This window comes from Podarcis vaucheri (genome assembly GCF_965113315.1).
Source record: "Podarcis vaucheri genome assembly, chromosome: 9".
Classification (NCBI taxonomy): domain Eukaryota; kingdom Metazoa; phylum Chordata; class Lepidosauria; order Squamata; family Lacertidae; genus Podarcis; species Podarcis vaucheri.
In genome coordinates this window covers 77,346,601-77,362,595 of record NC_138767.1, presented here as the reverse complement: position 1 = coordinate 77,362,595, position 15,995 = coordinate 77,346,601, and the positions used below count along the sequence as shown (strand labels likewise).

General features: G+C 42.0%; 2 protein-coding genes across 5 annotated transcripts in view; one reads left to right on the top strand and one right to left on the bottom strand.

Moving 5' to 3' along the window:
• The window catches only part of JAKMIP1 (janus kinase and microtubule interacting protein 1), a 327,688-nt gene that overhangs the window by 156,505 nt on the left and 155,188 nt on the right, over positions 1-15,995 (top strand). The gene's annotated exons all lie outside the window — the stretch shown is intronic.
• TSPAN9 (tetraspanin 9) overlaps positions 4,723-15,995 on the bottom strand; it is a 134,550-nt gene continuing 123,277 nt past the window's right edge. For all 4 annotated transcript variants that reach the window (XM_082238583.1, XM_082238582.1, XM_082238580.1 and 1 more), the window contains 4 exons: positions 15,708-15,809; positions 13,682-13,819; positions 11,216-11,299; positions 4,723-9,597 (listed from right to left, as the gene is read on the bottom strand). In XM_082238583.1, coding sequence (XP_082094709.1) covers positions 9,526-9,597; positions 11,216-11,299; positions 13,682-13,819; positions 15,708-15,809 — 396 coding nt within the window. In that variant the 3' untranslated portion in view covers positions 4,723-9,525. The remainder of the gene's footprint in view (positions 9,598-11,215; positions 11,300-13,681; positions 13,820-15,707; positions 15,810-15,995) is intronic.

The window sequence follows — 15,995 nt, the reverse complement described above, 5'->3', positions numbered from 1 at the left end:
CAAGAGCTCGAAGAGACAGTGACCAGGATGCGATGGATCTTTTACTATGTCCAGTGCCTTCCTATGGCACCTTGTGGCATAAATCTGCTCTAAGGTGGAGAGTGGGCAGCCAATAATGCTCTCTGCTGCCTTAACAACCCTGCACAACCCCATCCTGTCCTGGGCAGTACAGCTTCCGTACCACACACATAAGCCATAAGTGAGCATGCTCTCAATGGCACAGTGATAGAAGGCAAGCAGCAGTTTCTGCGGAATATGGTTTTTCCTTAGTATTCTCAAAAAGTACAGTCTCTGCTGCGCCTTCTTCACAAGCCCCCTTGTGTTGACACTCCAGGACAGATCCTCTTGTAATTCAATGCCCAGAAATCAGAACGTTGTTACCCTCTCCACACAGACCCCATCAATCAAAAGTGGCTGGACGTTGCTCTTCTGTCTCCTGAAGTCCACCACAAGCTCCTTTGTCTTCCTTGTATTTATGAGCAAGTTGTTAGCTCTGCACCACTCTGTCAGCCGCTCCACCTCATCTCTATAATCCGTTTCACCCTCCCTTTCAGAGATGAGCCCAATCACGGTTGTGTCATCTGCAAATTTGACAACCCTATTACTAGGGTGAGCAGCGACACAATTGTAGGTGTAGAGAATATAAATTGTAATTGCTGAGGGGCATATAGTCCAACCCTCTGCAATGAAGGAATCTCAGCCAAGTTCATTACCACACCCTGGGAATGCAGAGAGATAAATCACAAACAACTCGATGTACTTTACAAAAATTCATTAACAACAATGTGCAACACTTCAATACCATGAAATCTTCATACATACCCAACTCCTTCAACCATTCCTCATCAGGCTTTGCTTCTAGACTCTCCTCTGCACACCTTCCAGCTTGTCAACATCCTTTTTAAATTGTGGCACCCAAAACTGGACGCAGTATTCCAGGTGGGGTCTGACCAGGGCAGAATACAGTGGAACTATTACTTCCCTTGACCTGGACACTAGACTTCTGTTGATGTAGCCTAGAATAGCATTGGCTTCATATCACAGACCAGCCTTTTATGTTGCCAGTCTTAGCCATATTGAACTTATTTGAAGGTGCTAACGAAGATGTCACATTCAAAGACTCAGTATTTGTTTGTTTTAGTAACAGCACACCTAGAAATAGTGCACTAAAGGCTCGCATTAGAAGATACTTTCCTTGGACTCATGGTATGGTAGGCTTTGGACCATTGCTGTAGCTGAAAGAGTAACATATCAACTTCAAAAAAGCACAAGGACACACAGAAAGAGCCAAATTTCCCATCATTTCATATTCAGTTTTTAATTGAATTACGAACCAGGCAGAGGGCCTTCTAGGTAGTGGCGCCCTTCCTGTGGAACTCCCACCAATCAGATGTCAAGGAGATAAAGAACAGCACAACTTTTAGAAGACATCTGAAGGCAGCCTTGTATCAGGAAGTTTTTTTTAATGTTTGATGTTTTATTATGTTTTTATACTTGCTGGAAAGGGTATAAATAATATTTTTTTCTTTTTCTCTTTCTTTCTTTCTGCTTACACTGAATACTTAGATATTCTGAAAGGTTGCAAGGGCCCTTATGGTCTTGCATTTAAAAGTTTGAAAACATTTGTTTTTCAAACAATCTATTTTGAAAATTGTTTTTGTTTGCTTCTCATGGGGGCCCCTGCTGGAATACTGGGATTCGATTAGCTTTTTGAGGCTCTCCAAAGTCCCACCTTCTCATAGGTTTCCTGATGCCCATTCGACTGCTTCAATCATCAGAACTGGCATTTTTACAGCTGCCACATAATACCCACACTATCTGTAATGACTAGATCTTTTTATATGGCAGCACCAACACTCTGGAACTCCCTGTCTATTGAGGTCAGGCAGGCACTTTTCCTGTATTCTTTTCAGTGCCTGCTAAACACACTGCCATTTAGACAAGCCTATTCAGGTGTTTTAGGAAGTTTGTATGAGTTATGATTTGTTTTAGTCTATTCTATTGCCTGAACTTTCTGTATGGTTTAAACTATGGCTGTAACTTTCTTTATAAAAATTTTAAAAAATCTTTTTGTAAACTCTTCTGGTCCCCCCCCCTGCAGTCAGCTGTCCATAGTTGTCATTGAGTTCAAGTGTACTCAAAAGAATTCGCAGTAGAATTAGACACATTCATATGCATAGACCTCTAAAAGCAGTAGCTTTTAGTAGCTCTGTTCCTTCACCATAAGAATATGATACATGTATCAGAAAGGCAAAAATGCACAAATAGTGATGCCCAGCCCTTTTGGGTATGTGTGGCCCAAGTTAGACCAACCACAGGTCAAGTCCTTATGCCAGATACATAACTGCTTCCTGTTAGCCACACATAGGCCACAGCAAGAACCACAAACTTTTTGCAGTAGCTGTGGAGTGTCACAAATTTATATATGTATAAAAGGCAAAGAAAAACACATATAAAACTCTGCACATGGTTATTAAAAATGAACAAAACAAGAAGCTTTGCTTCAACCTTTAATATAAATGCAAATCAACAGTTGTATATGCTTAAAATGTTTTTGCTCAATATGAAATTTTATTTAAAAACATGCTAAAAGTGTGTAGTTAAATAATCAAAGCAACATTTGTTTTCTTTTTGAGGAAATGCATACCCACCCCCCAGATGCATACCCACCCACCAAAAACGTAGTTTTAAAATAAAGTCAGTCAGCATCCCTTTTGCCAAACAGTTACAGGACAATTAGTATTCATTAAGAGTATAATTCAATGATTTCCCTTGAAATATCTGGTTTTCTTAACTCAAGAACAGTATTGCTTTTGTGTTGTCTATGCAGCAATCTGCCCTGCCCTATGTGGGGTACAATTCCACCCACTCCCATGCTAAGTGGAGCTGTTTTCCTTTTGTTCTGGCCCCCCATTGGCATCACTACCTGCAATGGGGGACTCACATACACCTCCCACATGCCAATTGAGTCATCTTTTTCCTCCCCCAGGGCATGAGCACAGGGGACTCCGGTGAGCCCAAGGCTCCAGAGTGCCCAACACCAGCTTTCCATGGCTATCCATGGTTTGTTTCATTCTCGGCAGCATGGTCTGGATAATGCTTAAAAGACTACAGGAAATATCTATGTGCTATGCATTCATAAAATGTAAGTGAGCACTCTACAAAAAATAAGGTTTAAAAGAAGGCAAAATGGCCCGCTATCTGATCCTAGGCCTTGTTGTTAGTGAGGAGGTAAAGTAGTATCTGGGCTATACCACTATGCATTCATGGTTTCTTCCTACCAGTGGCGTAGCGTGGGTTGTCAGCACCCGGGGCAAGGCAAGTAATTTGTGCCCCTTAACCCGTGGATTTGCGCCCCCTAACCCTAACCCCCAGATGTTGCGCCTGGTGCGGCCGGCCCCCCCTGCACCCCCCACGCTACGCCACTGCTTCCTACATGGCAAACATTAGCATGTCAGGGAGAAGGCTAGTCTAGAATCCTTTTCCCTGACACCTAATTTCTATATATGGTGGGACTGTGTGAGCCATATGCTGCCTGAAATGGAACAGCTCTGATACAGCTTTAGCCACCTCAGTGAAAATTAGCAGCGTGTCCTAGTGCACAGTCAGAGACCAAGACATAATCCAGGGATTGCAATCAGATAATCTGATTATCCATTAGGAACAGGGTATAGAGGTGCTTCACAATTCAGATATACAGAGACAGGTGTTTAAGTATAGATATCTGTTGTTAACATGTTTACATATTTGCTGGAAGAAACCTAAGTCTACCAATGCACAACATGTGGAGCTGCTGTTGGTTATCAGTGAATTAGGCTTTTTCTGCCTTATAGTTAACAATTTGTCCTTTTTTTAAATGGAAACCCTGAAGAAAAAAAATCACCAGAGATTAACATTCAACAGATACCACTGTGCAACTTTGAAAGGATTTTCAATTCATATTGCTGCTTGCTTTTCTGTGAGGTAGCAAGAGCTGGTTCAAGGATAACACTTGTGTTAATTAATTACTCTAACATTCTAGAGAAAGGTATTCACAAACTCACGAGTATGAATGCCATATTAGGGGATAAATGCAGACGGACTTAAAGCACATGAAGACAGCATTAGCTAGAATGAAGAACACGGAACTTTCTGCCCAACCCAGTAAAACTAAGTTCTCCCTTCTGCCCCAGCAACATCTCTTTATTTATTTTCTTACATTTATATCCCCTTACTTCCATCATAGAACTCAAGTGACCCCTGTACAGTTTAGTAATGAAACATATCACACTGTGATCACATTGCACATTCCATCCCATACAGACAATGCCAGTGATTTGGAATGGGAGAAGGAAAATGCGTTATAGCAGAGCATTATAACAGAGCTGAATCTCTCAGGTGATCAGAATCATGTCATGAGGGAAGAGTGGGACCCTGGAGCTATTTAAATCACGCGGTGGGCAGAGGTGTGGAGAGCAGACTCCCCACTTCCGACCTTTGTATCATACATGGAGCGTGATGGAACTGCAAGCAGAGTTGTGCTCTAAGCTCCATGACTATGTTGGGAATGAGAAAGAAGGGGGACTTGCCCTTTTTAGCAGAAGCTTAATGTTCCTTGGCAGATCTAGTTCTATCTTGGATACAGGAAGAGAGTTGTAAGATGACATCGGTTTAATCTTACACTATGAAGCATTTGTCTTAGACTTGAAGCATTTGTCCTGCAGACAAGTGCCAATTTATCCCCCCCCCCGCCCCATCCAATGGCAACATGTAATTGAGCCACTGGTAAGTGACATACTGATCTACATCTCTGAAGTCAAGCCTCAGCAAATGATATGGAGGAGTGATGGACTCCTTGGGGCTGCAGAGATACAGGCTGGATTTTTCACCTCTTGTTTTCTTTTCTTTCTTTTTATTCTAATGCCTGCTTAACTGACATAAGAATGTGAGATTTGGGAGAGAGTGGGAATAGTTTAACTTAACTGGATGAGGGAAAATCTATGGTAAAAATGAGAAAGAGGTAGAGATGTGGCGTAATATTTAATAACGGAAACAATTTTTTAAAGCACTCATTCACACATACACCCACCCACCCACCCACCCACCCACACACACACAACCTTGGGCACCTGTCCATTCATAAATCCCAACTCAGAACAAATCAGACATAACTCTTAATACACGTGGTCCCATTTTCCCCAATTTAAAAGTAAGCCATCCTCTTGCAACCTCATCTGAGTATCTCAGGTCTTAAAAAGTAAATATGAATGAAAAAATATTTCCCAATATGGCTCGTAGAGCATCAGCGAGACATCACTGCAAGGACTTATACCTTTATCTGAGAACCAGTAAGTCCTGACAGTATGTAAAAGCCTATCATTCTGAGGCTGCGGTACACACAGCACAACTGTACACATGAAGAGCCTCAATACAGGGGCAGAGACAGCAGAAATGAGAAAGCAAAAAAGGAATGGGGAGCAGCAAGTGTGGACAGAACAGAAGCCAAAAGCACTCACTGCAGGAGGAGACAGCAGGACACTCCCTTTACTTCCTTGGTAAGCAACCTGTAAGTCTGTGCCAAACTTTTAGAATTTGAAGAGTGGGGATCTTTTTGATTCCATGGGTCAGCTCATTATCAGGCTTGGCTGCTCAAGGAAAATTCGACAGATTGGGCAACCTACCTTTCAATCACATGATGTTAACATGACATTTCATGATTGACAGGCAGGTTGTCTCACTCACTTTTCAAAATCCCTTGCATGGTGTTCCCAAGCACCTGACAGTGCTTTGGAATGTGTGGATCATACAAGCTTCTCAAAGCCTGCACTTAAGAGCTTCTCCCTGGCTGTGCGCAAGGAGCACTGGATGGCTTTAATGTTGCTCAGTTTCACTGTGCACACCTATTCCCAGCAGGCTTCCTTCCGTCTGTTATCTCCCCCCACATGGAGAGCAGAAATTAGCACTTTGCCAGCCCTGTGGCTGGTGCTCACCAGAGAAGTGCCAATCCAGCCATAGAGTTTGGGAAGGCCTTTATGTCTTCCTTCCCCTGGAAGGTACCTGTAACTAAACGGAGCGTAATTTAACCCCCACTCATCAGCTGATGAGTGAAGGTTACATCTTGCTGCATTATGTCCTGCCAGACTTGAACCGTGCCCTCCTGCCCATCAGTTGACATCACAAGTGATGTCAGGTGATTGACAGGAGTGTGTGCTTTGGAGGAAATCGCATTGTTGGGCCAAGACTGGCTTGGAGGTTCCTCAACCTGGATTGCAGTAACGAAGCCAGAAAGGAAGCATGTGACTCTGCATATGCTTCATAAATACCCCCTGATATGAGTACATACATACCCTGCATACTCCATACATACCCCCTGATATGAGTGGTGACTGCTTTCATGGTGAGTGTTCTTGTACCCTGTAGCTGTACCCTCTGATGGTTAGTCCAATCCACTTCTGGACTGGGTGAGTATAAGAGAATGTTGTCAGTTCTGGCGAATGTCAGAAATAAGGGAGCTACACAGCTACTTTGGGGCCAATAAGCACAGTTGAAAGGACAACACCTAACTGAAGCAACACTATAAGCAAGTCGACCAAAATGGTTCAGCTTTCTTTTCCATTCACATCTTCTTTTTATGGAGCAGCAAAATAAACAGAAATCCCCTTGTGAAACTGATATCAAAGAGAGGGCATTACTGCAAGAAACAGCAACAGACAGAGGTGTATGTTCAAGGACATGCAGGAATGTTGACAAAAAAGTGTGCAATGTGCGGTGCAATTCTGAACAACCTTTGAAAATGGAAGGCAGAGCAGCCGTCTTGTGTGCAAAGACACACATACACATTTGAAATGAACAAAAGCTATCCCTAGTAAACATATTGAGCAACACACCAAATTCATCCCCTTGCAGTCATTTCTATTTGGATCTGCCACACACTTTGCTTGCTTCTCATCCCCTTCATCTCCTTTGTTGAAATGCAAAGTTTGGAATAATTGCAAATATTATGAAACTGTTTCTCAGAAAAACTAACAATTACGATCCTTGAAGGGCAAGATGGTGCTATCCTTATTTCAAGCTTCACAAAACTCATGGAATTAGAATGAACAGCCCAGCTTGGGACTTTAAATTTGTGCACCAGTGTTCTCATGCAGATCTCTTTAGGACCCATATATACAGTTAAGTGGCAAATAATTTCCATGACTTTGGGCAGCAGGAAGGGATTGTGTATTTGTCTGGACAGTCTATATATCAAGACCAAGGCTTCATTTCTGATATTCTATTTTATGTGTATGAATGATTAGTTTTGGTTATTTTAGAAGAGGGATTATTTGAGCATGCCATCTCCTCCCCACCCGCAGCCTAAATGGCACAGTCCTGGAAAATCTTTATTACTTGATTAGCTTGATAAGGCAGGCATTTTGTAAAGAGCCATCCCATAGTTTATTTTTAACATGGAGGTCCATTTCTAAGTTGTAAAATGTGAAGCAAAAACTCCTGTGTGAATGTTTCAGAACTACGGGAGGAACTGCTATTAATAGAAATAAAAAATATATTATGCTACCCAACGTAAGAGGGCTTTTAAATAGCAGGGGCAATGTAAATTTTCATTTTCCACAATTCATCACTCTTTTAGAAACTCCACGACTTGCCAAGGATGTCATCTGCGTGGTGAGCACGCGGATTTCAAGTAAGTTTATGACAGTTCTGCATTGAAAGAATTGGAGAATGAGAAAAATGGTACCGCTTAGATATTTCTTTCATTTCTTTTGATCAGTTTCTACTTCACAACAGCAGTTCAAACGGTTAACACTGATTTGCAAGATTGTTTACGTTTCTAATTAAAAGGTTGCATATCAGCTGACTGTTAAAGCTCAATATATTTTACCAGTTGAACCAATGCAATGCAGTTCACTGTCTGGAAACATATAACTTGGGTAAAATAGACCAAAACACTGTCTGCATTTTTGAATTCTCCCTGGCAGTATGCCTGGGGACTGTAATGATGAGCCTGTCAAAATTTACTACTACACTCACAAGGTGCATTAGGATTCAGAACAATGAATAGGTTCGGTTTTTATGCTTGAGATTTTTCAGGCCTTGCTGAAGGTTTTGTAAAAAAATAACCTAGGCTGGACCTCAGCACTCACCTGTCAACTCACAGGACTCCAGGGCTTAGAAGGATGGAGAGGACTGGCAATCTGTATTAAACATGTACTGGTTTAATAATACACAATTCCCCAAACTCTGATAGCGGAAGCACAGTTTTTCTGGAAAAAGTTCATTCTTAAACCACAAAAAGCCTGAATGTGTTAAAATTCACCCCCTTCAGAGGAGCCCTTTCCACATCTCTCTTAACCAGCAGGTAATTCTGCTGTTTTCTCTGTGACTGGGAGTGAGCAAATAATCCAGCCACATGCCTTGCAGCAACTGTGCCCCATATGGTGTCTGAATGAAAGCAGGAAAAGCAAAACCAGGGAATCATTCAGAAGTATAGTGGGCTGCCTCTGGTTAGGTAACTGGAGCTCATAGGAACCTTTACATATTGTGGTATAGTAGCAGTTACCTTCACACAAAGTTTGGGAGTTGCTCTTTTAAGGTCTGATGTTTCTTGTTATGGAGAATCATAGGTCATATTCCCTTTCTGTCTCACAGATGAAAACCCTGGTGTGGTATTTTTAAATGCATACTAACAGAATTATCAAAAGTATTGGCCTGAAGGGATCACAGCCAGTTCTGACTCTCTCACGAACGTGCTTTGCTTCAATCTCACATTAGATGTACGTCTAAAAAATCTTAGGCATGTATCTTAAAAAGTGATATGTGACCCAGGCCCCATCATGACATCAGGGCTGAGCTGAGAGTAACACAATGACTGTGAGTCATTTAGCTCCAGCTGCACCTTTCTTTCTGGATATAAATTGCAAACACTAAAAATGGCATCCATCAAAGACTGCACAGTAGAACTCTGAAAAAAAAGCATAAGAAAAAGGAGAGAAACGGTAAAAATGTATAAACCAGGGTACTAAATTCTAGTATACACAGTAAGATAATAATAAGATATTCCCCTTCAAAAACAAAAACCCTACACCCCAAGCAGCTCAAATTCACAGGATCTCCATTTGCGTGGCTTTTTCAAGTCTCCCAGTATTATGTTCGGCAAAAGCTGCTTGTGACCCGTGAGATGGAAACGATTTTTTCCTAGAAGTTAAACACACACCAGTCGGGTTATCCTCAATGGTCTAATACAGATAGCAGTGTAAAGGTTGTTCCTTAAATAATGTTAGAGAGCAGTATAAACAGTGGGTCTACAAAGTAGTGCGGAAAGCTGATTTGCTCTCAGTAAATTTCCTTTCTTCTTTGGCAAAAATGGTAAATGAACAGAAACGAAAAGGAAGTCCAGTAATACATTGTGCTTAGTCACGTGATGGATGGTAGGATGGAGGCCCCAAGCAGATATAGCTTGATTTTCTTTTTCAGAGTTGTTTTTCTTCCTCCTGAACCCGCAGTGCCAAGAGAGAAGTCCTGACGCAGTTAACAATGTAATGTTTCTTAGGCATCGTATTTTTTACCAGTCCTGTGAATCTGCTGGAAGAGAGTCATGGAAAAAGCCATGCCAAGTATCTGAAAGAGAACAGAGGGAATAATTCAGGAATTAGAATTTGAATGGCACTCTTTAATGGTTCGGAGTAGCACACCACACAAATCTCAGCAATCTTTACAATAATCCCATAAGGCTATTGTAAGACTATCACGATGGGTTGGCTGTACAGAGGAGAATTCTGACTTGTCTGAGGCAAGTGAAATTCAAAGCAAACTGAAAGCAATTTTAGACCGTTTTCTCAAATTGAAACACTTCAAAGAAAGCTCAAAGTGTTTTTTGATAAAATTCCCCAGAATATTTCCCCACTTCACACATCTGAAGAGAGCTCCGTTCCTCACGTGCCTCCTGTGCAGCTTTAGAAAGAGAGGACTTGTAAGCACACGGGTTCTTCTGCATAATCGGGACCTCTTGCTCAAGGTAGATTTCCAGCCACAAGGAAAACACACAGGATGCTTCCTCAGTAATGTTTAACATGCAACTGGTAGATGAGTTAGAAGCTGGGGGTTGGGGTTGGCCAGTAGGGACGGTCCTGCTCCTCACAAACACATTCTAGGTGTACATGGATTATATCCCTCTACTATGTTTGCAGTGAGGTGAAAAACTTTTAAAATATCCTGCTCATTCTGGTTGTTCTTTTCTGCACCTCTTTCAGCTCTATAATATCATTTTTGAGAAGTGGTGAGCAAAGTAATCCAAATGTGGTTGCCCTGTATATATTTATTTTATTGGCACCTATATTTATGACCCTTTTCCTAATGGAATTTGCCTTTTTCACAGCTGCCATATATTTTAAATCAATCAATCAATCAATACTTGCTGGAATAGGGAGAGGAAAGGGACCCTGGGTCAGGATCTCTTGCTGCCAGCATCTGGTCCAGGAGTAGGAATGAGACAGATGACATGGTTGCAGAAGAAACATAATTACATTTCATATCCCTGGATTCTCTCCTGAGCCTCCTGAAGCACATTTTAATGGCTGCCTTGAGAAGGCTTGTCAAGCTTTCTTCCCCCAACAGTGAGAGAAGAAAATGGAGAGGAAATGAGTGCTGCCTGCCCTCTGGGGCCTGGTCCGCGACTTCTTGGATCTCCTCTCTGCACCAGTCCCATGGCTGGTGGCAGTGGCATAGCGTGGGTTGTCAGCACCCGGGGCAAGGCAAGTAATTTGCGCCCCCTAACCCGTGGATTTGTGCCCCCTAACCCTAACCCCCAGATGTTGCACCCGGTGCGGCCGGCCCCCCCTGCACCCCCACGCTACGCCACTGGCTGGTGGCTGCCTGGTCTGCGAGAACACAGCCATCTCTCTTGAGTTTAAGGGCTGTGTAAAGGTGGGGGGGCACTGGTCTTGCTCCAGTCCAGTGTGCTAGGCTGGGGAAGGATGCTGACGGGTTGTGGCTGGTGCTGATAAGCACAACAGCCCCCTGCCCCCACTGTTACTTGGGGGGGAGGAGGCAGAAACACCTGTTCAAAAGTCCAAGTTAGAGAGGACTTGGTTTTGTTTTCTTCAGCCACGTCTGTCACAGGCTCAGAACATAAACACCAACTGGGGATAAGCGAGACATTCTGTTGTCACATTTATTGCATTATTCCATGGACCATAGCAAAAATGAGGCCCGAACGAGGACCCTATGAGCCACCTACCTGCATTATGAGGATACACATCCCAACCGTCCCGAGTATATGCTTATTATCATCAAACCACATCTTGACTTTTTCATAGCAGCCCTGAAAGGGGAAGTGAAAAGGGATTTGAAAATATATCAATTAAAACAATCATTTTGATAGAAGCATCCCAAAATGATGGGAAGTTCATGTTGTATCAACAACAAAACCTGAAAGCTTCATACATATTCTTTGTCCTGCTCAATCGTGATGAAGCCTGCTTTGGCTTCTCATATTAAATATGAATACATTTAAACACATTCATGTTGACCAAATGGGTTTTGTTCATTTAAAAAAATGAGCGAGTTAAAGATACCACCAATGTTTGTTTTATATGTTGAAAAAGCAGATTGTAAGGCCATGGCAGAATGCCTCAGGGTGTTTTATTTAGAAGGCAACTTTGGCTGGCTTGTGCCAAAACCTGGGCGCCTCCTTTCTACATTGCCGCTTGATGTCAGTTTGGAACATTAGAAAAGAATATGATAATATTATTTTTAGTGGGACTGTTCCCTTGACCATGTTATTCTCAGAATAACTCTGTGAGATGTTGAGAGGTCACCCACTGGGCTTTGGTCTCCCAGTCCCATGTCTGATATGCTGACCATTATATCAGTCTGACAAGGCATAATGGCAAGAATAATTGGTATAAATGGGGCCCTGTGATCTAATGGATGGACAGAGGCAGAGACTTGTCATCCCTCTCTTTCAGCTTTCTTTTCACTCCTCTCTCTATTCATCCACCTCAACCACAGAGCATCAGGAGGTACATGTCCACACATCCACACACTTGTCTGGAGGCACATGCACTCACGCTTCTGCCATATATGCTCTGTAAGCTTATGTTGACATGAACCACATACACAGCGTTTGGAAATCGTAGCTACACATATGAACAGGCACAGCAAACAGGCACATTTGCAAACACAGCCATTGCACAACAGTGCTTTTCAAACAGACTCTTCCTAGCATCTATGAATCTTGCAGGGAGGGGAGGGGGAAAGTCAAAGGCAGAATGAATAATTTCCTTTGACTCGACCTAGCTGTCCCTGATAGCTCTTCAGACCTTGGCTGTGGCAACAGGCGCACCAAAAGGTTGTGAGAGCGGCAAAACAGCTGCCCCAGGGGAGCTCGAGCTTTTCTGTTACTCGTGAGGAGGTACAAGTCGAGCAGCAGCCTGTTTCACTTGCACTTTGAGCAGCCTCTGCTATCTCCACCACCACCATGTCCTGCTTCTCTTACCCCAAGGGACACACCTGCCCCCCAATCTTACACCAGGTAAAAAAAGTAGGAAAACACTGTGACAACCTGTTTTGGCTCAAGAGCCAAATGCTTCAAATGAAATATCTCACTCAGGGATAAAATAGGAGTGCTTACTGGACATTTTCCTCTCATTGAGAAACTATAAGCTCAGTCAGTGACAAACATTTGATCTGTTGGCTGAATAGAAGAGTCTCATTAGAAATTAGGCAAGAGGACAAGAAGGCAGACGTGGGCCATTTTGTTGCTTGGAGAGTATGCCTGAATTTGCAGCTCTGTATAAAGGGTATTTTTTCAGTGGTTGTACCATCAGTGCACAACTCATTTTTTATTCCCACTCTACACCCTGCAATTCTCCCCCCCCCCCATGTTTCTGAATAATTTTAAACACAAGTATTGGTATACTTGGCTGTATAAAGAAACTATAGGCGGCACCATTCTCTGCCACTGATGGGGCTCCCAGAGGTGTGAGGGAGAAGGTGGGATTGCGAAGCGTTCTCCCTCAGCTGCCATCATCACCAGCCATTCCACCCTGCTATAAGAGAGTCTACAATACACCACTGCTCAATGATGAGCAACTTTTGGCCCTTCCTCTTAATTTATATGGAGCCTTCCCCCAAATTCCATCAGTGCTCAATTTTGCCTCCCTCCCTTCTCCTTGTGAGTCATGTCTTTTAGGTGGCAAGACTTACAATCTCACATTTAGAAGCCACTCTGGGGGAAATGTTTCAAGCACTCAAATAAATAAAACAGACCAAGAAATTTGCACCAATAATACAAAAGCAGAAGGTTAACTGACAACAAAATATGCAGAAAAATCAATTTCAGTTTATCTGATTTGTTTAACCATACCAGATAGGAATCTACTTGACTTGCATTTTTACTTTTAGGGATTTTGTTTTTACTATTTTTGTATTATATCCCAGAGGGGCCTCAAAGGATGGAGCCCTTAGAAGTCACAGACCCTGCTTACTTTCAGCAAGATTTTTGCATTGCTTACCTTCAGCACATGTCCTAGGTCACAGTGGTGACCGAACAATGGTTGTAAAATAGTCTCTTAAATTGAAATATCTCTGTACCTAATACCTGCGCTTGAATGGTGTTCATGCAAGGATACCTTTTCCACAAGGAAAGAAATTAAGTTAAACTAAAGAAAAAAATTCAGATTATTATGTAAGCTAAAATTACCGTTTTCCACACTAAATTCATATTAGTGGAATTCCGGCCACAGTCTTCAGAATTTTCTATGCAACATCTGTCAGGGACAGTGTTTTCACCCAGTACAAGGTACCAGTCTTTGTAATCAGTAACCCCACAGCAGTGCATCTAGGAGACAAGGACAAGATGAGACATAATGCAGCCTGGAACGGAAAGAACATTTTAGGATTTTTGAAAAGGCTGTGTTACCTTGGACACTAGCAAGCGCAAGTCTGAGTGATAACTGCAAAGAATTAGCCTCTTGGAAAATCACTACTGTGTATTTTAAACCCCAAACCTTATTTGTCACCACTTTCAGCTCATCCCACCTGTTTATTGTCATCTGTTCATCTACTGAACATGTCAATCTCTGATCCCCTTGATCAGGGGACAAAATGTAATTCCATGAGTGTAGAGCGAGGGCCCCGTCTCCTCACAGTCAGAAAGGACACTTCTTTTCCTGAAACTGTCCTGGACTGCGTGGAGAAAGATACAAAACCCATTTTTAAAGGCAGTGCTGACGGTGTGGAGGGATTAGGACTTGGTTTTGGCCCCCAGACCCTCGCCACTGACTCCACTATTAGACCATCCATCACTCCAATTGGAAGATAAATAGGGACAATTTAAAAAACTTGGAAAGAGAGGAATCTATCACATAAGTGACTTTCTTTCTAGAAGTAAAGCAGTATCTGAGCATGAGCTAATAGAAAAGTTGGATGATGCCCAGTTAACTCGGCTTCAATCTCTTCAATTATGCACATTTGCAAGATATTTGGAACACAAGGGCCTTGGTTCTCTTATGTTATTTGAGTCTCTGTAACAAATCAAAATATGACATAAAAGGAGCTGCATCTTCAGTTTATAGCATTCTTTTAGAACAATATGCAGGCGATACAGGAGGTCTCCGATCAGTATCGGAAAAAGACTTAGGGAGCATAACTGGATATCATAAATGACAATCAGTTTGGCACAGCCCATCCCTATGAACAATCTCTGCTCATTTGCAGGAGGCTTCTCTCAAAATTATATTTTCCTGGCACTGGACTCCATCACATCTAGCCAAAATAAACACTAGCATCTCTCCCCTGTGCTGGAAAGGCTGTGGAGAGATCGGCTCGTATTTTCATCCATGATGGACTTGCATGTTGGTTTACTTCTTTTGGGAAAAGGTGTTTCACATTAATTCCAAAATTATGCAGTGAGCCCTCCCACCCTATTTGGGTCCCTCCTTGTTATGGTTAGACTTAAATTTAAACAGTAAACTTATATGCAGAGATTTTGTATTTTTTTTCTGTTATTGGCAGCCAGATTAACAATAGTCCAATACTGGAAACAATCCATAGAAATCCCATTTGAAATCTGCTTAAATACTATTTGGAATGCCTTACTCGCCACTTCAAAGATAGATACTTTGGGTCAAACTTATCTTCCTTTCTTTTCCTTTATAAATGGGGCAGAATACACTTTTATTCCACCCTCAACACAAGAATCTCTGTGGGGAGGATACCTGAACTGATAATACATAAATAAATGTACAGCTTGTGTACTTTGTACTGTGTATGAAACTGCTTAAGACTGTAAGAAATGGACAAGTCATTGCAGTTGCATGTTGTTCTTGTATTATATGAAAAGCAATATAATTATTATTATTTTTTAAAAAAATTCTGCTTTGGGGATGTTTGATAATGTTATAAACGACACGAGCCAATGCACAAACTACCATATAGCAATTCATTATAAATTGTGACATATCTGCATCTTAGAAAGACTGACACCTCCGAGTACATTTACATCTTACCTTTGTCTGCAGCATGGAACTCAAAGCAGCAAAGATGGAGTTCCCAGGTCTCCCAGCTTAAATTCACCAGACCCAAAATTGCTTAACTTCAGCAAGGCAATCGCATCATGTCCCCTCAGACAATAGTACTGTCCCATGAGATGTAGATTAACCCATTATTAACAGGGCAGCGTGTGGGGGGTCATTTGCAAAAAATGAATAAAATGTTCATGTCATTACCTCTGCCTGAATGATATTCCAAGCATTCTTCAGCCCAACATTATTTTCCGTGTTGTACAGCTTGAGCCCTTCTTTCAAATCCTGCTTCGCATTTTCATTAACCTATTTCGTATAAACAAACACCAACAAGGTCACAGTCATTACATAAATAGTGCAACCTTTTGGTATGATCTGATTAGGAATGTATATGTGTGGGAAAGCAACAGACTCTCTTCCCTATCATATCAGAGGCTTCAAGCTGAGGCTGAAAGCCATTTGCAGAAATAAAATACCTACCACATAGTGACA